This window comes from Bos mutus, chromosome 21, assembly GCF_027580195.1.
Source record: "Bos mutus isolate GX-2022 chromosome 21, NWIPB_WYAK_1.1, whole genome shotgun sequence".
In the NCBI taxonomy this organism is placed as follows: Eukaryota; Metazoa; Chordata; class Mammalia; order Artiodactyla; family Bovidae; genus Bos; species Bos mutus.
Genome location: NC_091637.1, coordinates 13,371,967 through 13,399,117, shown reverse-complemented (window position 1 = coordinate 13,399,117; position 27,151 = coordinate 13,371,967). Strand labels below are relative to the sequence as shown.

Genomic DNA, 27,151 nt, shown 5'->3' with positions numbered 1-27,151 from the left:
TATCTTTGTGTAATATGCCTAACATCAGTGGACGGATTTTTGAGTGAAAAGGAGATTTAAGAAAACCTCTGTCATGATGCTATTCATAGCATGCTTCACAGCCATGAAAAAAGAACATTTAAGTTTTGAAATGTGACTTGACTTTCCTCTTAGACTGTTCCCAACTTCTGGATCCCTGTATCTAGCCGTCTGGCTCTCTTTTTACCCAGCTTAACCCCTATTGGAAGATAACAAAAGCTCACCATCCTAGCGTATAGTTCCATGAAGCTAGGCTGGATACTGTGCACTGTGGCCAGTCTGTGTTTAGATGTGCTGGGTACTGTGGTCCTGGCCTGCTGTGGTTCATAAGAGAAACTTATGAGAAACTGTCCCTCATGCAGTGATGCTTGGAAGATCAAGTCTAGTAGGAATTCCAAGAAGGTAGAAACCCGTGCAGAGGAGCAGTCAGGGAGGGAAGACTTGCAAGGGGCAGGCAGGTAGACCGAGCCGGCGTGGGAAAGCAGAGTGGACCTGCTTAGATGGGAGAGTTCTCAGGCTTCAACAAAACGTTGAAAGTGGCTCTTAAGGTTTAAAGCAGGTTGTTAGGATGACTGAAGTGCTGCTACAGAGGACTTGAGAGAGAAAGGTAAATGGCTTTCTGTAGGAGGCCGCAGGTTTACTGGTCAGGAGCTGGACAGTGTTCTCTGAGCGGCACTGTGTGGCGTGGTGTGGCTGCTCTCCAGGACACGCGCCTTTCCTTCTAGCACACGAGGGTACCTGTGCCTCCATGTTCTGCACACCTGCTCTACCAGCCACTGCCCTGTTGACAGTTGTGCCACGCACAGTGGAATCGGAGCGGGGCAGTCGCTTGGAGTTTCGAAGGCAGGAATGACAGGCTGTGGTGGTGACAGCTGGGAGGAAGGGAGGGGCAGCAGTGCAGAGATGCCCACCTGTACCTGGGTCCCTGGGAGGCGGTGGTGATGACAGACTGCCTGAGGGCCCAGGGAGAACAGAGGTGGGGCGAGATCTTAGGTCTGAGGTCACAGGCGTCAGGAAATAAGTTAGAGGGGTTTTAGCTGTGAGACGGAACCCTTGTCTCCAGATCAATGTAATATTGATAATGTAATTGTCTCCAGATTGTCAAATTCTGTTGACATTAGTTAGCTTCCGAAGGTGTATTTGTTACTGATGCCAAGACCTGAAAGATCATTTCTCTATTTTTTATACTTGGAAAGTATTCCAAGTATAGCAAAATCAATTAACTTGCCATCCATAAAGAGAAGAGTTATTTTTAAAATTCTATAATTTACCAGAAAAAATTTCTTTTTCTTTTTTTTAGGAACCTATGGATTTTTGTCTCCAAGTTTACAGAATTTGATGCTCGAAAATTGCACAAGTTATACAAGATGGCTCATAAGAAAAGATCTCAAGAAGAAGAGGTAAAAATACAAATTTAAGCCTAATTCATACAAACAGATAAAAACCAGTTCTGCCAAAAAAATTCCCTCATTCCTGTTTTTGTCTCAGGAGGTGATCGTAAACTTGTAGGTTGTGGTCTGGAAAGGGCCCGGGGTTCCCTGCTCTTACTTTACAGATGGAGGCCTGGGTCCGAGAGGGGCTGCGGGTGGGTTCTTGCCTGCTGGGTTCTTCCGCCGTCTTAGCCGTGCACTTTGTCCACATACTCCACAAGCAGTCAGACTATCGGCTGAGACCTGATGGGTGGTAGTGCCAGTGTACAGGAGCCAGACAGGGCTGGCATTCTGATGAGGGCCTGTTCCTCTGTGTTCTTATGTCCTGGAAGCGTTTACTCACCAGGCCCTTCCCTCCATATGCACCTGTCTCAGCGGTGGCTTATCAGTGTGGCTCTTGAAAGAGGACGTCATGGGCAGCGCCCGCCTTCTCTCTTCTCTCTGGGCCATGTGCCCTTGGTGTCCTTCCAGCTTTTGCACACAGGGCACCAACCACTTGCATAAAGGAGCAAACACAGAAGGGCGCCCAGGAGATGCTGCCCCTTCTTTGGTAGCGGGAGATAGGCACGAAGACATTTGGCCGATGCTGCAGGGCAGCGTTCCTTGTTCAAGTGTGTCCATTTGCAGATCTGCTGACTTGCCCTGTGGGCCCTCCCACCAGTTAGCCACGTAGAGCCAGTCTAGGAACACCCAGCACCTCCTTCACCACCCCGTCCACTCCGAGGAGGCCTGCGGGCTGAAGGGCGCTCATCCTCTCCCGGATCGTCAGCACCTGGAGTCGTGCCAGGCGCAGGGCAGCTGTCTCCTGTTGCACGCACGTGTCCTGTGCCAGCACTGCTTTGAGCTGTGGGGCAGCATCGTCAAGTGGTTTATAATTTAGTTTCACATGGAAAAATATGTTAGAACAGCAATATACAGGAATACTATAATAACACTTTTGCTGAATGTTAGCGTGAACTTTACGCGTTGTGAAAAGTCTTTGAAAGAATAGTTAGGAAAAGCCCCAGTAAGGAGTGAAACAGTTGGGCAAGGCACTTGAGGGAAGAGGGGAAGTTAGGATAAGTGTAAGTTGGACATATGCTGTAAAGGGTAAAGGGCTTCATCAGTCAGGTTATCAGAAGTTAGATTAAGGTGGTAATGACACTAGTGGGCCTACTAGTTGGGGTTATTGTATACATTCACAGCCTTTCTGGAGGATAATTCAGTAGGGTTTACAGAAAGACTAAAACATGCAGTTCTTCTAAGAATTTAGTTAAAAGAGATAATTATTTAAATATGTTTATGTGGAAATGACTTCATGTATCCATATCAGGGACTATTCAACCATAAATATTATAGTAATATTCAGTAGGTATTCACATAAGATTTTCACAGTACATTAACTGAAAAAAGAATGTTAAGTAATACTTTTGTTTAAAACACACACACACATGTGCACACACACACAAGATAGGAGTTCCTCCTATGTAGTCTTGCTTTCCACAGTTTTAGTTAACTGCAGTGAGTCATAGTCTTAAAATATTACATTGAAAATTCCAGAGATAAACAATCTGGAAGTTGTAATTTACGCACGGGTTTGAGTAGCGTGGTGAAATCCTGAGCCGTCCTGCTCCATCCTGTCTGGGACATGACCATCCCTTTGTGCAGCATGCCCACACTGGATTCACTGCCTGTGTGCTAGTTAATTGGTGGCCCTCGGCCGTCACATCGACTGTTACGGTACTGCAGTGCTGTGTTCACGTAATCCTTATTGTATTTGATGATAGCCACAAAGCCCAAGCGGAGTGACGCCGGCCGTTTGGATGTCCTCTTACTGTGCCTGCCGTGAAGTGCCACAGGCATATGTGCACACGGATTTGGTGCTGTCCTGAGTGTCAGGCACCCACTGAGGGCCTTGGACTGCACCACCCAGGGACTGGGGGGACTACTGTGTATATATATATATAAACACATACCGGCCCAGATTATTAACAGTAATTCCCTTGGTGGTGAGATTTCACGTCACCTCACATTTCTTAGTGTTTCCTTACTATATTTTCTGATGTTTTTATTTTGAATAGTCATTTCTGTGGTAGAGACATGATGTTACTTAGATAGATGTTCAGTGTGATGACTTTGGCATGGGAACCAGTTCCCACTGGACCAGTCGGGGGGTTGGTGGTTCTGGTTTCACGTGGTCCAAGAGCAGCCTGCAGGAGGGCTGACAGCCTGGCACCTGTTCCTCACCCCAGGCTCTGACAGCTACGGGTCATGGAGACTGGCTTCCTTACAGTGAGGGGCCAGTAGGTGCAGCAGCAGATGGAGCTCTGTAGGGTTTTCATGCCCTGGAACTCAGTGGAGTTTATGAGCATTTTTTCTTAAGAAGGTATTAAGCAGCAGGGAAGCCAAGAGGGACTTGTCAAAAATCAAGAGGGAAATGTTCAAAGGTGATGATCTTTATACTGTTCTTGGGTACTGCGCCTAGGATCCTGAGGGTCTTTGGTTTCCTTTGACTCTCCAGGAGCAGAAGAAGAAAGAGGATGTGATTGGTGGTAAGAAACCATTTCGACCAGAGGCCTCAGGTTCCAGCCGTGACTCCCTGATGTCTCAGCCCCACACCCCGCACAACCTTCACCCACAGAAGCCTCACTTGCCTGCCTCTCATGGCCCGCAGATGCATGGACACCCAAGAGACAACTACAGTCACCCCAACAAGAGACACTTCAGTAATGCAGGTGAGTCGTCAGAGAAGCTTTAAGAAGAGGTGACAAAAAAATTGTTTTCCTTTCCAGAGACAGCGGCCCGGCCTTTGTGCTTCATTCTTTTCTCTCACTTTGTTGTCTTCTTTTTTTTCTCAGTGAAATAATACACGAATAAAGATCCAAAAGGCTTAATTCAACTTTAGGAAGAACATAACTCGCACAAGTAAACAAAAGACGAACGAGAGACTGAGGGAAACCGTTTACACTGTATATGAGAGTTACATGGTAAACTGGTAATACTGAAAAACCCCTTATGAATTGATAACAGCCGGATGACCAAATACAAAAATGGGCAAAGGTTAGGAATGGACAATTCATTTGGAAGAGGAGATTCAAATGGCCCATAGGACAAGATGAACAGTATTACTACTAGGGAAATGTACGTTAAAGTAACAATAAGTTAACCGTTTTTTTTAACCCATTCAGATCAGCAAAAATTATAGGGTGAAATTCACACAAATTCCTGAGTGTGACTTGCTACTCCAGAAAATAGTCTGGAGTATCTAAATCCAGAGGCCCATTTTCTGGGAGTCTGTCCTGTAGAAATGCAGACACGTATGATGAGGGTGCTGTTGTAGCCTTGTAATGGCAAAAAGCTGGAAATAAATTGACTTCCCACTAATAGAAAGATGGTTAGATGAATAATAGGGCATTTATACTCTGTATTATTAGCAGTTGTTAAAAAAAATGAGTTGCTTTATAGATAAAAGTCAAAATTGGAAGGAAAAAAAGCAGCAGCAAGAACCACAGAATCTCTGTGGCATGTGTGTTTAACTTTACTAACGTGAAAGTCACATACCGTAAAGAAGTGTAGCCATTTAAAATGAACAGTTCAGCAACATTTAGAACACTCACAAAGCTGTGTAACCACCACCTCTGTCAAGTGCCAAAGCGTTTTGATCATCCCAGAGAGAAAACACGCTTCATTTGCCCCTCCCCAGCTGTGGATTTACTTATTCTGGACTCTGCGTTAATAGCGTCACACAGACTCATGTAGTATGTGCTGGGCCTTCACTGGGCTCTGGTTTTCAGGGTCTTCCCTGTGGCACGTGTCGGTACTTGACTCCTTCTGTGACTGAATGATACACCACTACGTGGTTGGACTACAGTTTGTTCTTTCACTAGTTGGTGGGCGTTTGGGTTTCTGCTTTTGGTGGTTCTGAATTGTACTGCTGTGCACATTCGCATGCAATTATTTGAGTGCCTATTTTCAGGTCTTTTAGGTGTATAGCTAGGAACGTGGAATTGCTTGGTTGGTTATGTGATAATTCTGTGTTTAACTTTTTGAGGAACCACCAAGCTGTTTCCCATCATAAATATTTGAATAATGTATTTGTATAAGCATAGAGAGAGATGTGAAAGCATACACACAATAGCAGTTACCTTAGACCTGGTGGCCCAGACAGTGGAGAGTGTGCCTGCAATGCAGGAGACCCAGGTTCCATCCCTGGGTCAGAAAGATCCCCTGGAGAAGGAAATGGCAATCCACTCCAGTATTCTTGCCTGCTGAATCCCATGGACAGAGGAGCCTGGTGGGCTAGAGTCCATGGGGTCCCAAAGAGTCGGACACGATTGAGCAATTAACACTTCCTTTTCTTTGTCTTTTTTTCTTCTAGGCTGGTAAAATGTGGGAGGATTGGAGAAAATTAATTTTTCCGTATCTGTTACTTCACTGGTTACAATGAGCATGAATTACTTTTAAAGATAAAAATAATAAAAAAGCATATAGAACAAAATCTTAAAAAAATATAGTATATATCACGGGCCCCCAACCTACAGGATCTTATGCCTGATGATCTGAGGTAGAGCTGATGTTGTCATAGAAATTAAGTGCACAGTAAGTGTGATGCACTTGAATCATCCCCAAACCAAACCTTCTTCCCAGTCTATGGAAAAATCGTCTTCCACAAAACCACTCCCTGGTGCCAAGAAGATTGGGAACCACTGGTATATATGGAAGCGTGGTATTAATTTTACGGAGAGTCAAATGTTCCATAAACTTTCTTCCTTTTTTTTTTTTTTTGGTTTGGTTTTTGTTTTGTTTTGTTTTTGTTTTTGTTTTTTAATTTTATTTTATTTTTAAACTTTACATAACTGTATTAGTTTTGCCAAACATAAACTTTCATTTCATTGTAGTTTCTTTTTAAACTTCAGTGTTAGGATGTGCATTTGACTTGTTTTCTTTAAAGTACATTCTCAGCTTCCAGTAAAGTTCTCATGCCTTTAGAAAAATTGATGTTCTCCATCTTTTCTTCTTACTTGAAACACATTAACTGTAGATATTTAAAGATTCTTGTCCGCTAACTCTAATATCTGAATTACTGTGAGCCATTTTGTGTGTTTTCTTTTACCCCTTGGTTTTCAGTCATACAGCCCTGTCCTTTAGTGTGCCGAGTTATTTTTGTTTAAATGGCAGGCACTGTGTTTTAAAAATTGTACAAGCTCCAGATGATGTCACTTTGCCCCAGAGAGGATTGCTCTTTCCTCCCCCGTCATGCAGAGTGGGAGGCGATCCCTGCCACCAGTGAGTGGTCTGGTCCTCCTCTGGTCCCCCGTTCCTGGGGCGTGGCCCTGCAGGGTGCTCGGCAGGGGGCCTGCTGCACTCGCTGCCCCTCCCCGCCGGCCGCTGTTACACTCGGGTCTTGGTTTACCTGGCACTGGGCCTCCCTCAACTGTTCCGCTTGTCAGAAGGCCTCCAGCTCAGCTTTTCAGCCTTCCGCTCCCTGCAGATTCAGCAAGTGTTGTGAGGGAAAACTGGCTGTGTGCTTGGAGTCCCTCGAGTCTCCAGTGCCCCTTGAGCTTAGAAAGACCACCAAGGGCTCTGCTGGTGGCTCTGTTTCTCCAGCAGTGCTTCTCTGCTGGGAGAAGCCCAGATACTCAGCTTCTTGCTCAGGCTCAGAATCACAGATCTCTCCAGTGCACTGCGGTGACTTCCGCAGAAGTTGACTTTGGTTTTTTGCTCTTTGGAATCTTATCCCTTCTAGTCTTTATTGCTTGGGCTGCTCTTTGATGTCTTTAAGCAGATTATTTTCTGTTTATCTGGCATTTTCTAATCGTTTTTGGCAGGGTGTAATTCTGCAGTAGTTACTCTTATCTAGAAGAAGTTCCATATCTATTAATCCTAAAAATCTTAGTTGAATTAATTGATCTCCATTTTGTTGGTGGGGTGAGGAATGCCGGTACAGTAATGTGGTTGGAAAGTATTTCCATGTCCTTAGCTGCAGTCTTAGCAGTTTTACTGGGTTTTTTTTCCTCTTGGGATTAGACTGTGAGGTCACTGATTTTCTCTTCTGATCCTTAGAAATAACTCTTCTTATTAAACTAACTCGTAGTCTTTGAAACTTTGGATTTGTCACCCCTCTGCTTAATAGTCAGTACTTCCCAACCTATGACCCTACCCCATGGAGGGTTCAAGAAGGAAGAAAAGCACTGTTTACTTTCTCTGGAAATAAATGACTTGGCTTGAGTTTTAAGCATCTCTACTACACCACATACCTTGACACCCTTTTGAAACCTTCTATTTCAAAATAGAAGGTTTCATCTTTTATTTGAAGATGGCTTCAGACGATCCTTTCATGTTGTGAAGGTGTGTCTTTTTGTTGTTTGTTGGTTCTTTGGTTAAATAATCAAAAGTTTTTAATTCTTGGTCCCCTGGCCTGCTCCACCCTGGGTCAGCAATGAATTTAAGCCACTGGTTGACTTTGTATTATTTTGATGGTCTGAATTTCTAAGCCAAACAGGTTCCTTGATGGAATTATTCTTTGGCTTTGTAGAAAAACGCTAGAAGGGCAACAGAGTGAGTAGAGAGAGGTTTAGTTGGTGGCACATCTTTGACCTTAACAAATTGTAACAGGAAGATGGGTGTCCCGTGAGACCACAGAGTTCCTGCTGGTTAAAATCTCTGTGAGTTTCCCGAGATTGCTGTGACACAGTGCTGCAAACCAGGTGGTTTAGAAGAAGAGAAGTATGTTCTGCGGTTTCAGAGGCAGAGCTCTGCTATCAGCCGGGGGTCAGCAGGGTGGGTTCCCGTGTGCGGCCTTCGGGAGAGCCTGCTCCACACACTCTCCTGGTCTGTGGTGCAGGCCAGCAGGCCGTGGCACTTTGGCTTCTGGCTGCCTGGCTCCGGTCTCTCTTCCTCTCTCCGTGGCCTTCCTCTACGCGTCTCTTTGTCCCAAATTGGATTTAGGGCCCAATGTAAATCCAAGATGATCTCAAGTCAGGATCCGTCCCTATAACTCAGAGACCTGTTTTCACTGCAGTCACAGAGGCCCCACGTGGCTCTACGTTGGGGGACCACATTTCAACCCAGCTGAGCCTCCTTTCCTGGACTTCAGTGTTTTCACTGCATTTTATGATTCATAAGTGTGATTCTTCACCTCAGGAAAAAAGGGAGGCTTACAGAATCTAAAACAAACTGCAGTTTAGCTCCCATACAGAATCCAGAGTAGAGGAATCGCTTTTTACAGGAAGAATGCAAGGAAGTGGTGTGGGCTGAGGAAGAAGAGTAGCCTCAGTGGGTATGGTCTGGCAAGGTGTTCGGGGGCCAGGCATAGCTGACGGTACCAGCAGGTAAATAAACGTTAAAGGTATAAACAGGTATATACCTATAGCTGTGAAACTCAGCAGTGCCTTTTCCCAAATAATTGCTTGGTGTTGGGTTTTTGTTGTTGGTGTTGGGTTTTGTTTGCTTTAGTGAGATATCATTTTAAGAGTCTGCCCTGGATTGGAAGGTAAGCAGATAGAAAATGAAAAGCAGTAAAAGAAAAAAAAAGAAAGGAAAAACAAAAAGCAGTAGTTTTTAAGATTGCAGAAGGAGAAAGGTGTTAAATTTTCTTTTGCCTTAAACATTCTGGGAAAGAATGTTAGGACTCGTTACTTGTTTGATAACCAGCAGCACAGAGGCCAAGGAGGAAATGGACTGTCTGCGGCACGTGTCAGCCCTTTGCAGTTTAAACTTTAGTGAAAGTGAAATGCAGCCATTCCTTGCAGTCATGAGATTATTATTTTCTTGCAGATCGAGGCGACTGGCAGAGGGAAAGAAAGTTCAACTATGGTGGTGGCAATAGCAATCTGCCCTGGGGGAGTGACAGGCACCATCAGTATGAGCAGCACTGGTACAAGGACCACCATTATGGGGACCGGCGGCACGTGGACGCCCACCGCTCAGGGAGCTACCGCCCCAACAACCTATCAAGAAAGAGACCTTACGACCAGTACAGCAGCGACCGAGACCACCGGGGGCACAGGGACTACTATGACCGGTGTGTGGAGGGCCCTCAGACTCTTGGCACTGACCTCTGCCTGGGGCGTTAGGTTTAGAAGGGAGGGACAAGCAGTGCACACTTAATGTTCTTCTCCATCAGATGCTCATTCTCACTGTGCGCCGGGCACGGTCCCAAGTCTGGTCCAGTGTTCTGCCATCACGGCGTCTTCAGAGTACTGGGGAGAAATAACGATGCAGCTGAGGCTGTGAGTGCCGAGGGATGGGTGGATGAAAGAAGGGATTTTTGAGTTTTTCCTGAGGGCTGAGGAAGAAGGGAGGTTTGATTTGGGTCGTAAAGAGTCAGTTAAGTAGAGAGAGATAGAATAGACGTCACAGGACCAGGGCAAGGATGGGCCCCTAAGATGAGCTGCCCACCCCGAAGATGACAGGTTGGGTGGTGGAGGGGCCTTGAATGCCACGTTACGTTACAGGTTTTACGTGTCATTCTTGGGGCCAGGGAGCCACCTGTGGTTTCATCATCACACTTGCGTAGGGAGAGTTTGCTTTCTTCCTCTGAGAAAGTCTAGAGAATGGGTAGCCATAAAATGCTAGAATCAGCAGTCAGAATGGTGACTGTACTAGGCTCTTGGCCACACCAGGCGGGACCCAGCCGGTGGTACGCCAGGAGCTGCAGTTTCAAGGGTCAGAGCCTGTCCAAGTCATCCCTTCTCTGCAGCCATTATATCATGTTCCAATGGGCCAGCTTCTGTAAGAGTAGTTGTGAGAGTTAGGAAGGGCTAAAGAGGTTTTATCTCTCTTTAATTTCAGGACTTAGCTATATTTTAACTTCCTAGGAGCTTCAGTTTCCCCTAGGCTAAAGACAGGCTCTGGCTGCACCTAGAATCTAACATAGGAAATGTTCATATGAACATCTCCACATCCCGCCTTCTTTTGGGAAGAGCTGGTGACACCGGGCTGCTTTAGGGTAGTAGCTGTGGCTGAGCAGCAGCTGCCTCTGTTAGGCTGTCTGTGCCCCTCGCCCCCACGTGTCCCTGTCCTCTTGTCTGGCTCCAGTGGGCATTTGCCCTGCGTTGTCCTGCGTGGCTCTGTATTTCCATATCGCATAATTTTTCTTCTGCCTGAAGGACTTTGGTTTTAGTGTGGGTCTGCTGGTGATAAATTCTTTCAGCGTTTGTATGTCTGAAAAAGTCTTTATTTTGTCTTCACTTAACAGAAATATTTTCTGCTGGGTATAAATTCATAGATTGACAGGTATAAATTTATAGATTGACACTTTATTTCAGTACTTTAATGATGTTCATCTACTTTCTACTTGTATCATTTCTGATAAAAAATCTGTCATCTTTATTCTTTGCATAATGTGTCTTTTTCTTCACCACTGGTTTTTAGCAATTTGATTATAATGTGCCATGGTGTATTTTTCCTGTTTTTCTTATGCTTGGGAATTCTTAGAGCTGTACATTTATCATTTTTTCATTTTTTTATGATTATTTCTTTGACTACTTTATTCTGTTCCCTCACTCTTGTGAAGATTCCAGTTAGACATTTGTCTCACAGTTCACTGGTGCTGTGTTTTTTTTAAATGATGTTTTCTCTGTTTCATTTGGATAGTTTCCGTTCCTTTTTTAATCATGTCTGTCTTTGACGTTTTGAAATCTGGTATACAATTTAAAAATGGTTTTCTATCCTTGTCTGCTAATTTTTATCATTTGGGTCAGTTTCAATTGATTGATTTACTATTGCCTCACTGTAGGTCTTACTTTCCTGGTTCTGTCCTTTTCCATTTTGGTTTCTTATGGAATTTTGCATATAGTTCCTTGAGCTATCCCGTAGGGCCTTGTTGCTTCTCTCTTGTGTGATAGCAGTTTGTGTCTACTAATCCCACACTCCCGATTCATCCCTCCTGACACCCTTTCCCCTTTGGTGACTGGAAGTGTTTCTATATCTGAGTCTCTGTTTTGTAAATAAGTTTCTTTGCATCATTTTTTAAAATTCCACATGTAAACAAAGTATATCAAATGATATCTTTCTCTTTCTGATTTAACTTCACTTAGTATATTATCTAGGTTTATCCATATGGCAGCCAATGACATTTATTTTTTTATAGTTGAAAGTAATATTCCATTGTATATGTGCACCACACCTTTTTTATTTATCTGTCCATGAACATTTGTTTCCATGTTTGACTATTCTAAACAGTGCTGCTGTAAACATAGGGATGTCTGTATCTTTTCAAATTAGAGTTTTGTTCAGATACATGCCCAGGAGTGGGATTGCTGGATCATATGGCAACTCTATATTAGCTTTTTGAGGAACCTCCATATTTTTTTCCATAGTGGCTATATCTATTTATATTCCCACTAATAATGTAAAAAAGGGTTCCCTTTCTCCACACCCTCTCCGACAATTTGTTATTTGTAGACTTTCTAATGGCAGCCATTCTGACCAGTGTAAGGTGGTACATTGCAGTTCTGATTTGTGTTTCCCTAATAATTAGCACTGTTAAGTGTCTTTTCATCCGTGTGTCTTCTTTGAAGAAATATCTGTTTAGGTCTACCCATTTTTAAGGTGTTTTTTGTTTTTTGTTTTTAAATACGGACCATTGTTTTAAAGTCTGTATTGAGTTTGTTGTGTCCTGGTTTTCTGGCCGTGCAGCACATGGCATCTTCGCTCCCTGACCAAGGATCAGATCTGCACCACCTGCATTGGAACATGAAGTCTTAATTATTGGACCCCCAAGGGAGTCCCTCTGCCCATCTTTCAACAGAGTTTGTTTATTTGTTATTGCGTTGTGTGAGCCGTTGGTATATTTTGGAGATTAAATCCTTGGTGGCATTGTCTGCTGATATTTTCTCCCATTCCATAGGTTGATTTTTGTTTTGTTAATGGTTTTCTTTGCTGTCCAAGAACTTTTAAGTTTGATGAGGTCCCATTTGCTTATTTTTGCTTTTATTTCTCTATGCCTGATAATTTTTTATTAGATACCTAGTTAAGTGCTGGATATTTTTGTCTTCCTATAAATGTTCTGGAGTTTTGTCCAGAAGCAGTTTAGTTACTTGGGAACAGTTTGTTTAAGATCTTGCTGGTGGGACTTACGAGGCAGCACTGGAGCAGTGCTGGGGCGAGGGCACATGGGCTTCCCCGCTGTGGCAAGGCCCCTCATGGCGTTGGACCAGTGCCCCTTGGAGCAGAGGGTTCCAGTCTGGTTGGTGAGAAGAGAGCAGGCACTCTCTGCTCCAGCCCTGCGTGAGCACAGGGCACAAGCATCTCTTGTCCTTCTGTCTTCCCCCGTGGCCCCTGGGTAGTTTTGGCACACATACAGCCTGAGCCTTATCCAGCTAGATACCCAAGGGAACACCTTTGCTGATCTTTGAGCTCCTTTCTCTGCAGAACTTTCTTCTCTTGCACTCTACACTTGAACTCCAGCTGTGCTGGTGCCCCCGCCCCATCTCAGGAAGCCTGGGCTTCTGCTGAGCTGGGTGCTTATAAAACTTACGTCATTCGTTTCTCATCCCACAGGGAGTGTTGTTCTTTCTTTCCTGACATCTGGTGTCTTGATAACCATTGTCCACACATTTTGTCCCTTTCTGACTGTTTGAGCAGTAGGTATCTTGGCTGGAACCTGGGCAGTCTGTCTCTCTTTCCCTCCCTCCCATCCTCTCCCCTCCTCCTTTTTTCATTCAGGTGAAACTCACATAACATAAATTACTTTAAAGTGAACAATTCAGGGACATTTATTTAGTATATTCAGTGTGTTGTGCAACCACCACCTCTGTCAAGTTCCAAAACACTTTCATCCCCTTAAAGAAAATTCTGGCCACTAAGTAGTCACTCCCCATCTTCTCTCTGCCTAGCTTCTGGCAGCCACCCGTCTTCTGCATTCTGTTTCTGTGGACTTGCTTAGTCTGGACAGTTTGCATAAATGGAATCATATAATATGTGGCTTTTATGGTTGGCATTTTCAGATGTTTAACATGATATTTTAGAGCTTCATTCACACTGTACCATGTATCAGTACTTCAGTTCTTTTCATGGGTGAATGATATTCCAGTGTATATATTAGGTGTATACGAAAGTAATTGTGGTTTCAGACTGAATTTTCAATCACTGTAACTAGGCTCAACCACATCTTTCTTAAAACAGGAACCATTACAATCAATACATGTTTTCCAATGAGATAGAAGTTTGTTTATTCCTGTAGCATAAAAGTCCGTGCTTTTGGGATTCAGTGAACTCTTGGAGAGCATTTTCTGCCTCCTGCTAGTTGTGGAAGCATTTTGCCAACAAAAAGTTGTTGAGATGCCTGAAGGAAGTGGTCGTCAGTTGGCGAGAGGTCAGGTGAATATGGCAGATGAGGCAACATTTCGTGGTCCATTGATTGAGCTTTTGGAAGCTTTGGTTGTATGACCTGTGGTCAGGTGTTGTTGTGGAGAAGAATTGGGCTCATTTTTCTGTTGACCAATACCAGCTGCAAGTGTAGCAGGTTTTGGTACATCTCATTGACTTGCTGAGCATACTTCTCAGCTGTAATGGTTTCGCTGGGATTCAGAAAGCTCTAGTGGATTAGACGGGCAGCAGACCACCAAACAGTGACCACGACCTCTTTTTGGTGCAAGTTTGGCTTTGGGAAGCGCTTTGGAGCTGCTTCTCCAACCCCTAACTGGTTGTCTTGTAAAATCCACTTTTCATCACACATCACAATCTGAGAAATGGATCGATGTTTTATAGAAAACCGGCGGTTGTTCTGATTTGTGGTCAGCTAATGAGGCACCCACTTACTGAGCTTTTTCACCTTTCCAATTTGCTTCACATGCCGAATGGCCACAGAATGGTCGACATTGAGTTCTTTGGCATCTTCCTGTATGGTTACCAGAGGACCATCTTCAGCGACTGCTGTCAGTGGGTCGCCATCCGCTTCCAGGGGCCGGCCCCTGCATTCCTCATCTTCAGCGATTGCTGTCAGTGGGTTGCCATCTGCTTCCAGGGGCCGGCCACTGCATTCCTCATCGTGGAGGCTCTCAGCTCCTTTGCGAGCTTCTTGAGCCACCACTGCGCTGTACCTTCATTAGCAGTTTCTGGGCCAGATGCGTTGTGGATGTGAGTTGTCTCTGCTGCTTTACGACCCATTTTGAACTCATTAAGAAAATCACTCTAATTTGCTTTTTTGTCTAACATCATTTCTGTAGTCTAAAATAAACATAAACAGCAAGTAATATGTCATTAGCAAAAAAACGTGAAGTGAGAAATGCACATTAAAATGATGTACAACACATTTATTTAAGAATGTATTTCCACATCAAATGGCAAAGTTCAGCAATGCAAAACCAGAGTTACTTTTGCGTCAACCTAATACATTGTCCATTTGGTTTATCCATTCATTCATTAGTGGACATTTGAGTTTTTCTGCCTTTTGGTTATTGTGAATAGTGCTACTGTGAGCATGGTGTGTGTTTGTTTGAGTATCTGTTCTCAGTGCTTTGGGGTTATTTACCTAGGATTGGAGTTGTTAGTCATATGGTAGTTCTAAACAGAACCACCAACTGTTGTCCACTAGAGCAGAACTATTTTACAGTCCCAACCGTGTATGAGAATTGCAATTTTCCCACATTTTCACCAACATTTATTTTCAGTGTGTTGAATGTAGCCATCCTGACGGTAGTTTTGACTTGCATTTACCTAGTGATTAATGCTCATTAAAGATGTTGAGCGTCTTCTCATGTACTTTGGAGCCGTTTGTGCATCTCCTTTGGAGAAATGTCTGTTCAAGTCCTTTGCCCATTCTTGAGTTGGGGATTGTTGTTGACTTTTACAGCTTCTCTGTTAACAGTATAATAGGCAGTTTGCCATAGTCCTGATTAAAAATCTTAATATTCTTCACATTGAGTCTGTTTGAAAGTAATTAACACTGCACTTACTGTTGAATATCTAGGTTGCTTGAGTTTTTGCTGTTATTAATAACTTGGAAAATGATTTCCGTGGCTCTTTTTCTCCTGGGCTGGGTGAGGAGCATGAAAGTGTTAGTAGGTCTTGCCAGTTTTCCTGAAGGGAATGTGAGTTTACAAAGCCATCAGTGAGTCAAGTTTGTGCTTGTTTCATTGCAGACTTGATGAGGCTCATGTCATTTCATGGGCTGTGTTTTGCCAACAAGTATAAAATAGCCCTTTGTTACTACTTTAGTTTGGTTTTGGTTTTGGTTTTGAGTTCTAGTAATGTTAGTATTTGCTCTGAGTCCCTGGAAGTGTCCTCCAGCGTGAGGAAGAGCCAGTGGATGACGGAGGAGGTGTGGGAATCCAGCCTTGGTCTTCAGCTGATTCTCTTGTCTCTATTTCAGGCACCATCATGACTCCAAGCGGAGGCGATCCGATGAATTTAGGCCTCAAAATTACCACCAGCAGGATTTCCGACGAATGTCTGATCACCGCCCCACTATGGGCTACCACGGCCAGGGGCCCTCGGACCATCACCGCTCTTTCCACACAGACAAACTGGGGGAGTATAAACAGCCCCTGCCGCCGCTGCACCCCGCGGTCTCAGATCCTCGCTCGCCCCCTTCTCAGAAATCTCCTCACGACTCCAAGTCACCCCTGGATCATCGGTCTCCTTTGGAGAGATCACTAGAACAGAAAAACAACCCAGATTATAACTGGAATGTTAGGAAAACATAAAGGAACGCTTGGAAAGCAGGGGAGCGCAAGCGTCATGAAGCACCTGGACGTCTTTGGTCTGATCCACAGGAGCCGGTTACCCAGACCCGAGAGGGTGTTTCTGGACGCGGGGCTGCCGTCAGCCTGCTGCTGAGGGGCACTCAGAGTGTGGGGGCCTTCGACTCAGTCCGGCTTTGATCTGGGTCACCCCCTCCTGCACTTGGGCACCCATCGCATTCCGGCCTGGTCCTGGCCTCCCACTCGGATGGGTGCCAGGAGGAAGCGGTGATGCTTTTGTCTACCAGCTTCACGGGCTGTTTCCCTGTGAAGGCAGGAGAGGTCTTAGAGTCGTGAATGTTTTGTTGCCCTGGACCTCATTGTGGGGTCAGGGAAGGCACGAGTGCATGAAGGCTGCTGGGACCCGCTGGACACACGGGGTCTGGTGCACTCTGATGAGACGGATGCTGCTGACGGGGTGAGGGGACACGTGGGTGGGGTCTCGCACCACAGGACTTGCAGGGGAGCAGGTACCCCCTCAGACGTGTCCTCGGGAGAAGTGACACTCGAGCCTCACTGTGTGACAGCTGTGGTGCGGAGGGGCGGGGGTGGGGAGCCACCTCCTCCACGGCCTCTTCCCCAGCAACACTAAATTTTCCCACACTGTGTGTCTCAGAGGTGTGGTCTCCTGCGTGGGCCTCCTTTACTGCCTGCACAACCCCCCCACCCCCATCCCCCAACCCCAGCCCCACCCCTGTCCCCGCCCCCGCTAGGCAAGGTAGTGGGTCCACGATGCAGTGGGCGGGGGCTGGCTTGCCTGGGAGTGGCCTTGAATGCAGGGCGGGGTGGGGCAGGGGTGCGTGGCCAGAGCTCCTGAATCCACTTCCAGGTGGGCTCCCACACTGAGTGATGATGACTGGAGAGGACGGGGAGGGAAGAGGCTCATGCCTGGCTGGGTGCTGGCGGCACCGGGGCAGGGCGCTGGGGAGGGGGGTGGATGGGTTTCCCAGCCTGCGGGTGGGGGGGTTGGTGGTGTGGTCTGGGCGGTGGTGGGTCACCATCTGCAGCTCATCTTGGTTCCCTTTGCACAACCTGAGGAAGGAGGATTCATGGAATCACACATCTGCCATTCCTGCAGTGGGTGACCAGATACAAATCAGTTACTCCCTGTGGTGAACATGCTGCACTGCTGGTTGGAGATCATTAGAACTGAACTCAGTATGGTTTTAGAATGAGGTCAGGCTAAGTCTAAACCTAAGTTCACTGTTGCCCCCAAAACTGGAAGCCTTCAAGGACAGGGTGACTGAGCTGTAGGTAGGAAGAGCTGGACTAGAGGAGGGGATGGGAGGCAGGTTAGCTACAGCAGTTAAGCAGCCTCAGAACTCCTGGTTCTCGGGCCTTCCGTTCTGTTCACCTTAAATATAACTCACCAGTATTGTTAGAGTATCCAAAGGCCTTTCTAGATGGAGACAGAATAACTGACTTGAACGTGCAGTGAGCCTGTGAGTCTCCCAGCTCAGAGCTGGTGGAAACCCTTCCCTCGGTGTACACAGGGTCACACTCCCCACACTAACTGCTCCTCTACAGGGGACTCCATGAGTCACCATCTACTCACTCGCCAGTTCCTGGGCAGCACCACTCACGCCTTTACTGTTGCCTCACACGGTGAAGCAGGGGCGGCTCGGGGGGGCTCGTGCTCTCTGCTCCCCGGAGCGTCTTTGGCTCACCTGTGCCGAGGTCCTTGTGAGAGGCTGGGTCCACACAGCTGGTGTGGGGAGCTCCGTGGGCTCAGCACCTCCTGGTCCACTTCTCCTCCTGGTATTTGGGGTCGTTCAGCTTGGGCTTGTAGAGCACCTGCCCAGAGCACTGCCTGGGGGACCACAGCAGAGCCCCAGCCACGGTCACCCCACCGGGGCCATGTCTGAGTGCTGTGTGGGGGAGACAGGAAACTGTCTCTGCTCAGGTTGGGTTCCCTCCCCGCAGTACTGACACTACCCGGGCCAGAGAGGAAGGGCAGGCTGGCTTGCAGGCCCCCGAGCCATCAACAGGCCGTGGGGTCCGCAGAGCAGGCCCCAGCTCGGCCTCCCCTGTAGGAGGTCGGGTCGTGACCCTTTGAGTTAGAGGGGCCAGGGGGAGGACTGGTGGGGCCTGCATTTCAGAGTTCAAGGTTTTTGGTTTTTTTTTCTCTGGAGTTGTTGATAGGAGATGCGAGTTATTCCCAAAGATGTCTCATCATGAGGAAAAAGGAGCTTCCTTTTGTTCACATCAGGACTTGTAGTGCCATATGCTGCCACAAAAGGCAGCATCAGCCAGATCAGTGTTAAATTGATTACAGAAAGTACAGTATCCTCACAAAAGCATCTGTTGAGGTGCCGGAGTGTGTGTGCAGAGTGGGTTGGTAGAAAAAGCATTTCCTCATAGTCAGTATGAATACTGTATGCTTCTGTCAAAACCAGAAATTTGCACAAATAGGAATTATCTGACTCGTGGATGGGAGAAGCCGCCCCCAAGTCTCTGAGGATGGTTTTCCATGGAGACTGGCTCTGAAGGATGTAGTTACTAGGTAGAGCAGGGGCCGAGGAAGAGGAGAGTTAGCGCCACCAGGAACCTGACCAGGAGCACGGATTCACCTGTGTGCCCTCGTCTCCGCCGAGGACGCGGCAACCCCAGACTGGCCCCCCCATCGGCTGCTGCCCCGGGCTCCCCCTCCTTTCAGCCATTCCTTTCTCACACCCTCCGACGGGAACCCAAGACACTTCTCACGTCGTGCTGCAGACACTCTAACCTGATACCTGAGGGCCGCATCAGGGCGCATGCGCACGGTGCAAACGCAATCCAGTTACGAATTCACACAGCGACGCGGAAATCCTACAGACCAAAACCCACTCGTCAGCAGGAGCGGTGGGCCCCCAGCTCGTCTGGGGGCGGCCGTGTCGGCGAGGAGAGCCAGGCCAGGGGTCCAGGCTGCTTTAGTCCATCTGCGCCCCACTTGGTTGGGGACGGGTGATTTTTCTTTATTGTAAAATTGTGGACTTTTAAAACCTGTTGACTAAACAGTAATTAATTTATATTTGTGAAAAATGCCACTGTCCTAGTGATTTCTGATGTAAATAATGTTGTTTATATAGTATGTATTAAATTTTCCTACATTGTAAAACTGCTGTACTTTTGACTCTTGTATATTAAAAAGTGTTACTGAGGATTTTTAGAAGCAGGCGAACACGTTGCATTGCATTGGCGTGACCCGTGACCGGACTCACCTCCTCATCACGCTTCCTCCTGTCGCTGGGTCATTGGGATTCTTGGACAGCTTGTGAAATGGAGCTTTTCCCCTACCCGGCCCCTGTTGTGTCGTTGGGTCCAGGACCTAACACCGCACGCAGGTTCTAGACTTTTCTCCGAGTAGCAGAGGCTGACAGTCCCTGGCCAGCCGCTGCTGTCCCCTTCCCTTGCCTGTGCTCGCCAGGGTCCGTGCAGGGCGGCTGCCCCCTGAGTCCTGGGTGGGTCACGCCGGGCGGGGGCCATCCCCGGGGGTCCCTGCAGCCCCCTGGAGGAAGCCAGACCGCCGGGTCTGAGCCAGCCTGCAGCCTCGAGGGTAATTTTACAGTTGGGCCGTATATTCCTGAAGGAGGAAAGAGCACTTTATAATGGAAACACTGACACGAATGTTAACGAGCGATTTGGCGCAGAGGCCGGCTCAGCTCCCGCAAGGCCCAGACGGAGGGAGGGTGGTACGGCGGTGAGACCGTCTGCACAGGAGGCGGAGAGGCCTGCCAGACCCCAGGGGTTTCTCCAACACTTGGTGAGTTTGAAACCACACTTCAGCCGTCACGAAGGTCTTCCATTAATTCTCAACACCACTTAGGCCCGTGTGTCCGCTCGGAGCCTGGGGGTGAAGTACTGTGGCGCCCGCCCAGGACACGCTGCTGCAGGGGCCTCCCTCGCCCGGCTGCGCTGGGGTTCCAGCGTAAGGAGTGGGAGTCAGAGACTCGAGGAAGAGCTGAGGGTTCTTCCTGACCATAAACTTAACTCTCAATTGTGTTGCAACTCACAGCTTGCCTGGAACCGCTCTCGGAAACTTTAAGAACAAGTGCAATAATCAGCTTATGATTTACAATAGCAGCCAGGCTTCTAAACTGACCGCTGCCAAAAACGCCTGCCTTTTACTGGAAGGAGTAGTCTCAGGCCCCTCCCTGCTCCCTGGCAGGGCCCCCGCACGTCTGGCATCCGGGCAAGTCCTCCTCAATTAGCGCCAACAGAAAGGTCACTTACTGAAACACAAGGCCCCACAGTTTGCCAGACCTGCGGCTCCGGGTTCCAACCTGTGGCTCTTAAAGGAGCAGGACCAGCTGTGCCTGAGGCAGTTCTTCCATCAGGTTTTGAGGTTGGAGAACCGCTGGGCTCACCTCCCAACCTGCATTTGTTCTGCTTTGTGAAGTGGGAGGAAGATACGGCTCATCTGGATAAACATCTGTAGAAACCCGGGCCTGTGGGGCCGCCCCCGCTGCTGCTGGTGGGGTCCTGCCCTGGGCTGAGTCTTGGGGACTCCAGGTCAGTTCTGTGCCCCGTGACAGGACTTCGTGTGGAATACAGGCAAGTCCCTAACCTACAGACTTCTGACCTCCAAGATGGACAGAATGACAGCCACTTTCTGCAGCCAGAGCTGCCCCACAGAGGGTTCATACCTTTCTCTGAATTTCTTTTGTGACCCAAGAGGAAACTGTTACCAAAGCAGAGTCCCCACTGACCCCATGCACTGAGATGGCCTTGGGGGCAGGGGTGGTTTGGGGGTGGGCAGGGAAGCCATCCCTCGTCCCTTTGGCCCCTCTCTGTATGCTGTAAGACATGTGGCCTTTTCACCTTCATTTGCACAGGAAGCAGACGGCTCCTAGGGTAAGTGAGAACTCTGGCCATGGAAAAGAGAGAGGTTTGTAAGCCCTGAGGACCACGCAGAACAGTCAGCATCCATCAGTTCTGGGCTGGGGGGGCGGGGGGTGTGGGTCTAGGAGGGAGGGTTGGGGGGACCTAGAACGTAATGGCCCTCACCCTGGAGCCGACCTGACAATGGGAGCCGCCTGTCCTGAGAGCCCTGCAGGGGGGCCCCAACAAAGCCTGCTCTGCTCCGGAGGAGATTAAACACAGGAGGAAGGCCCATGGGGACTGGAGCCAGGTAAACACAGAGACAGAGGGCGGCTCCTTCAAGGCTCCCAGGCCGGTGGGGAGACAGAGCTGGGACGAAATCATGAGAGTGAGGTGCTCCCCTGAACCGGGCTCTGTGCTAGGCTCTGTGTCCCTGCCCTCTTTCAGCCGATTTCCTAGCTGGGGGTTGGGGCGGGGGGCACGCCCTGGACGAGCATTCAGGAGGAGGACGAGACGTCACATACATGCCAGGGAGAGAGACGGGGGCCCGAGACGGCGTGAGGGCCGACCCAGGGAGGCATGGGTCTGGGAGGTGGGCACACTTGGCTTTTAACCAGCTGGCGTTCTTGGGTCAGTTTGCCACCTCTCCAAGCCTCAAACACAAACTATGTGAGAGCCTCCGGCCAGGCTGTGGTGACCTGCATGAGGTCCCTGCGGGGTCTCTTGGCATCTGTGGATATTATCAAAGGGGCATGTTGGCACGTCCTGAGGCTCCAGGGTCCCTTGGATGCAAAGAGATCCAACCAGTCCATCCTGAAGGAAGTCAGTCCTGAATATTCATTGGAAGGACTGATGCTGAAGCTGAAGCTCCAATACTTTGGCCACCTGATGAGAAACGCTGACTAATTAGAAAAGACCATGATGCTCGGAAAGATTGAGACGAGGAGAAGGGGATGACAGAGGATGAGATGGTTGGATGGCATCACCGACTCGGTGGACATGAGTTTGAGTAAGCTCTGAAATAGATGGGGAAACAGTGGAAACAGTGTCAGACTTTATTTTGGGGGGCTCCAAAATCACTGCAGATGGTGACTGCAGCCATGAAATTAAAAGATGCTTACTCCTTGGAAGGAAAGTTATGACCAACCTAGATAGCATGTTGAAAAGCAGAGACATTACTTTGGCAACAAAGGTTCGTCTAGTCAAGGCTATGGTTTTTCCAGTGGTCATGTATGGATGTGAGGGTTGGACTGTGAAGAAAGCTGAGCGCCAAAGGAATTGATGCTTTTGAACTGTGGTGTTGGAGAAGACTCTTGAGAGTCCCTTGGACTGCAAGGAGATCCAACCAGTCCATTCTAAAGGAGATCAGTCCTGAGTGTTCTTTGGAAGGAATGATGCTAAAACTGAAACTCCAGTACTTTGGCCACCTCATGAGAAGAGTTGACTCATTGGAAAAGACTCTGATGCTGGGAGGGATTGGGGGCAGGAGGAGAAGGGGACGACAGAGGATGAGATGGCTGGATGGCATCACTGACTCTATGGACGTGAGTTTGAGTGAACTCTGGGAGTTGGTGATGAACAGGGAGGCCTGGCGTACTGCAGTCCATGGGGTCGCAAAGAGTCGGACAAGACTGAGCGACCGAACTGAGCTGAGGCTGCGGGGAACCGCACCTGGCGACCGCTCTTGGCCGGGCCAGCTGGGTGGGGTCCGCCTTGGCTTTGGGGATCAGCACCGGGTCTCTGCTGGAGGGTCCTAGTGACGCGGTTCTAGAACCGTCCTGCAGAGGGCAGCAGATTCCCACTAGAAACGGCCGGCCGCGCCGCCCCGGCAATGAGCTACCCGGGATGGGAAGGGGGTCGGTCCCCGGGGCTGTGAGCCCGCACCCGAGCCAGAGACCTGGAGGCGCCCTGTCCCTGCGGGCGTGTGGCGGGGTGGGGAGAGAGGAAGGTGCCGGCTGCAGGGAGGCGCGGCCTTGCCGGCCCCCACCAGCCGTGCCCCGCCACGGCCCATTCTCGGGCGGGCCTCAGGCCAGCCGCGCAGGCTCTCTGCCCCCGGGGTGGTCCGGCGGCCCCGCTCGATGGCCACCTCCCGCCACCCTGCGGGGACGCATGGGCTCAGCCAGCGCCAGCCTCTCCTCCCTCCCAGCCACACGCGGCGGCGGGCGGCGCCGCCCTGAGCCCCGAGGCCCAGGCATCCCTCTGCGGCTCCCTGTGACCCTCTCCTTAGCTCTAAGCTCGCTGGATGGGGTCCGAGGCCCTGCACGACCTGACCAGCTCTCCAGGCTCATCTTGGTCTCCCGAGTCCCCCCGGCTGCAGCCAGCCTAAACCTTCCAGCCAAAGGCAGACCTTTGCCCCCGCAGCCTCAGATATCAGCAGATTGGCTTCCAGCCACTGTTTTCCCTTTCCTCCCTTGTGGTTCAGCTGGTAAAGAATCCACCTGCAATGCGGGAGACCCGGGTGCGATCCCTGGCTTGGGAAGATACCCTGGAGAAGGGAATAGCTACCCACTCCAGTATTCTGGCCTGGAGAATCCCATGGACTACCGTCCAGGGGGTCGCAAAGAGTCCGACACGACTGAGCGGCTTTCACATCACTCACCTCCTGGTGCCTGACGAATCCTATTTCTCCCCAAGATGCAGTTGGAGCTTGGTTTTCTCCACTGCCTTCTCTGACCTGTTGTCCCGTTCCTATCTGTCCCTTCCCTGTGCCCACAGACGTTGGCAGAGCCCCCAGGGTAATCCATTGCCCCCACGTTGTCACTGCTGACACCCCTGCTGAGAAGCGGGGCTCCCAGCAGGGCCCAGGTCTCCTTGGCTTCCAGTCCTGAGCCCCGATTCTGCAAGGGCCCTGTGGGTGTGAGGCTTGGAGCTCTTTCTTGTGCAGTGCCCAGACAGGGAATCCCGGGAGAGGAGGCCTGGGGTGCCCCCTTCCCTGGAGGATGAGCGGGCTGGGGGTCAGACCAGAGTTCAGGTCCCAGTCGGCAGGCCGCCTGGACCAGGGGGACATTTACGGCAGACAGAAGCCAGTTCTGGGTGGTGGAACAACTTCCCCGAGGCTGCCTGGCCTGCGGCCCATTAGCTCTTCATTTGCTGGATTTTTAAGAAGGTCCAGGGAAATAACTGGAAGGGTAATGAGGCGATAAAGGCCTGGGGGAAAGATTGGTAAGCTGCCTTAGTTGCTCAGCCATGTCCAACTCTTTGCAACCCCATAGACTGTAGCCCGCCAGGCTCCTCTGTCCATGGGATTCTCCAGGCAACACTACTGGAGTGGATTGCCATGCCCTCCTCCAGGGGATCTTCCAGGCCCAGGTATCGAACCTGGGTCTCTCCCACTGCCAGCAGATTCTTTACCGTCTTAGCCACCAAGGCGGGGAGTATTAAGTACCAGCAATTTGCTAAGCATCCTCCCATCATAGCTCCTGGACTGGCTATGCTGGGCAGGCACATGGGTTCACAGTCTGCCGGCTGCCTTAGCCCAGGAGGGAGGCACCCAGGTCCTGGCCCCAGGCTCCCTGTGCCAGGCAAGAGAGTGAAGAGGCAGCGAGGTCTAGGGTAGTGGCCACAACAGGGAGGGGAGCTCCATGGGCTCACACAGGAGGGCCTACGGAGCGGGAAGGAGACCCAGGGCCCTCAAAGCAGCCTGGCTGAGAGTTTGGGTGCTGGTGAGACCACCTAACTTCAGATCAGGCTGCTCCTCCCGATTGCCATGACCTGGGCCCAGTGTTAACCTCTGCAGGGTGGGGACCAGGGTTACCTGTTTGATGGGGAGCAATGCCCGGCTGGGTTAAGCATCCTGCAGGGTGAGCCATCACCAATGCGGCTGGCTCCTCGGGGCGGCCTGGGTCTGGTGACCTGTTGTGAGGTCCAGCCCACTCTCTGCCCTCCGTACCCCAGGGGAGGCTGGAGATGAAGGCTCCGTGGGCCTCCCTGTCTCCTTTGGGGGCCACCTCTTCCCACACTGCTCTAGGCCCCTGTGGCCCCAGCCCCCTGCTCAGGGCCTTCCTGCCTCCTCCTCTGAACCCTGTCCTGGATCACTTTATCCCCTGCACAGAGCCAACGCCGCTTCACTCCCTGAGTCCTGGGACAGCGGATGCGGGTGGGAATCAGATTAGCCAATTCCTGTCCTGCTGGGTCCTAGTTCAGTGTTTCCCGAGTTGGGGCCTACAGATACAGGGAGGGTAGTCCTTTGAGATCTCTGCGTGCTAAGTCACTTCCATCGCGTCCGACTCTTTGCGACACTATGGACTGAAACCCGCCAGGCTCCTCTGTCCATGGGATTCTCCAGACAAGAAAACCGGAGTGGGTTGCCATGCTCACCTCCAGGGAATCTTCCTAACCCAGGGATCAAACCCATGGCTCCTGCATTGCCGGCAGATTCTTTACCACTGAGCCACCAGGGAAGACTTTGAGATCTCTAGAAGAATTTAAATTCCTTTATGTTTCCGTTTCGATGAACATCTTTTCAGTCATTAAGAAGGGCTGGAAGGAGAAAAGAACCTGGGACTTGAGGGGTGTATTGGAGCTGAAAGATCCACGCTGGCTCTCTGGTGGTCGAGGGGACTCACGCCCATGACAAGCTTCCTAGGGTCTGCAGAGTCAAAGGTGGGGGGAGCGGGGGGCGGATGATGGGCAGCCGAGCTGGCAAGACCTTGGCCCAGGCGGCCTGCCTCCGGCCTCCATCACATGGGGAGGGCCCACTTAGCCTCTGCGAAACATCACCCATTGCTTAAATTAATGCTATCCCATTGTGTTTTATTGGTCTTGTAGTTTTGTTTGGGCTTAATTAATAAATGTGTCTTGATTTTATAGTTGAGAGAAGCTATAATTATAAAGATTCTATCCCTACCTCATAAATTATCAAATGAACTTCAGCCCTGGAGGGGCCCGGGGAAATATTAGCCCCTAGAAAGCATCTGGATGTCATGTGTGTCTGGGAGCCCCGAGCTGGTCGTGACCTTGACTTGTGAGTGAATGAAGCCACCTGAGCTACAGGCGTGTGGGCAGACGCCCCCGTCTACAGATGGTGGTTACCGGGTGCCAGACTTTGGGCCTGTTGCTTTATTCTGCTTTCTCCTTTAGTCCTCATGAAATTGCCACGAGGTCGGATTTTCCCCCATTTTCCAGCTGGGGATCCGGAGGCCCAGAGACTTGGAGTGACTCACCCGAGATCACAAAGAGAAGTGGTGGCGCTCAGATTCCATTCCAGCTGCTCCTGCCTCTAAAGGCAGAGCTGGTTCCTGCCCATCCAGTGACCTCTCTGACTGTCACTCAAGTGCCTCCGACGGGTACTGTCTTATCCTCCTGATGGCCCTGAGACCCTGTCCGGGTCCTTCCCCAGGACTAGAGATGGGGGCTCGGGGCCAGCATGTGGCTGGCTCAAGGCCAGAGAACAAGGGAAGCAACGTGAGGACCAGCGCTGGGCCGTTTCCCCCGGCAGTTCTCATCTCCTCCTTGCAGTTCCATCCTCTGTGATCTGTCCCAGGTGGGTGGCCTGGGATCCCTGCTGTGTCCCCAACAGAGGGCTCAGCCCCAGACACGTCATAGGGTCTCACTGAATGCGTGTGGACTAAATGAAGTGTCCCGGAGCAGACATGCAGGGGACACGCCTACCAGGGTCTGTGCAGACAGGAGAGAAGGGAAGGTTAGACACCCCCTCCAGAGGGAGGGGCCTGGGCACTTCCTGGAGGGATCTACCGCCCACCTCCTCCCACCCGGGAAGGATGCATCAACTCAAGGAGGCAGATGTTGGGGCTGCCCTGTCCTGAGGGCCATGGCATTGACCCTGGGGGTTCAGACTCCCCAGCCTTGACTTGAGGGCTGCCTGCTCACCAGGCCCATCTGATGGAGCCCAGGAGTCCAATCACCTGAGCCTCAGGAAGGAGGCAGCTGGACGGGGCTCCTTGGTGACCCTCCAGTCCTTGGATAAGACAGTCGGCAGGGTACCTGGCATGCGGCAGGTGGCCCTGGCTGGGGCAGGGTGGGGGGCTCCAGGCTCCATGCGTTTGGGAGTGGGGTCTGCACTGGCAGCTGCAACAAGACTGTCCCCCAGCTGGGGGTGCTGATGACCGCCCCTGGACGGTGGTGACCCCGCCGAGGATCCACAGGTGCCTTTGATCCCAAGGCTCGAAGACTTCAGATCTGGGGGACCCTCTTTGCCTTCCTTGTTCTCTCCAGGGCCCATCGACATCCCTGTATGTGCCCAGCCTGCAGGTGAGGGTCTGGCCCCATTCCCTGCCA

General features: G+C 49.8%; 1 protein-coding gene across 3 annotated transcripts in view; it reads left to right on the top strand.

The window, feature by feature from the left end:
* The window catches only part of CHD2 (chromodomain helicase DNA binding protein 2), a 109,696-nt gene extending 92,887 nt beyond the window's left edge, over positions 1-16,809 (top strand). For all 3 annotated transcript variants that reach the window (XM_005891569.3, XM_070358737.1, XM_070358736.1), the window contains 4 exons: positions 1,319-1,418; positions 3,949-4,162; positions 9,204-9,450; positions 15,745-16,809. In XM_005891569.3, coding sequence (XP_005891631.2) covers positions 1,319-1,418; positions 3,949-4,162; positions 9,204-9,450; positions 15,745-16,078 — 895 coding nt within the window. In that variant the 3' untranslated portion in view covers positions 16,079-16,809. The remainder of the gene's footprint in view (positions 1-1,318; positions 1,419-3,948; positions 4,163-9,203; positions 9,451-15,744) is intronic.
* The last annotated feature ends 10,342 nt before the right edge of the window (positions 16,810-27,151 follow it).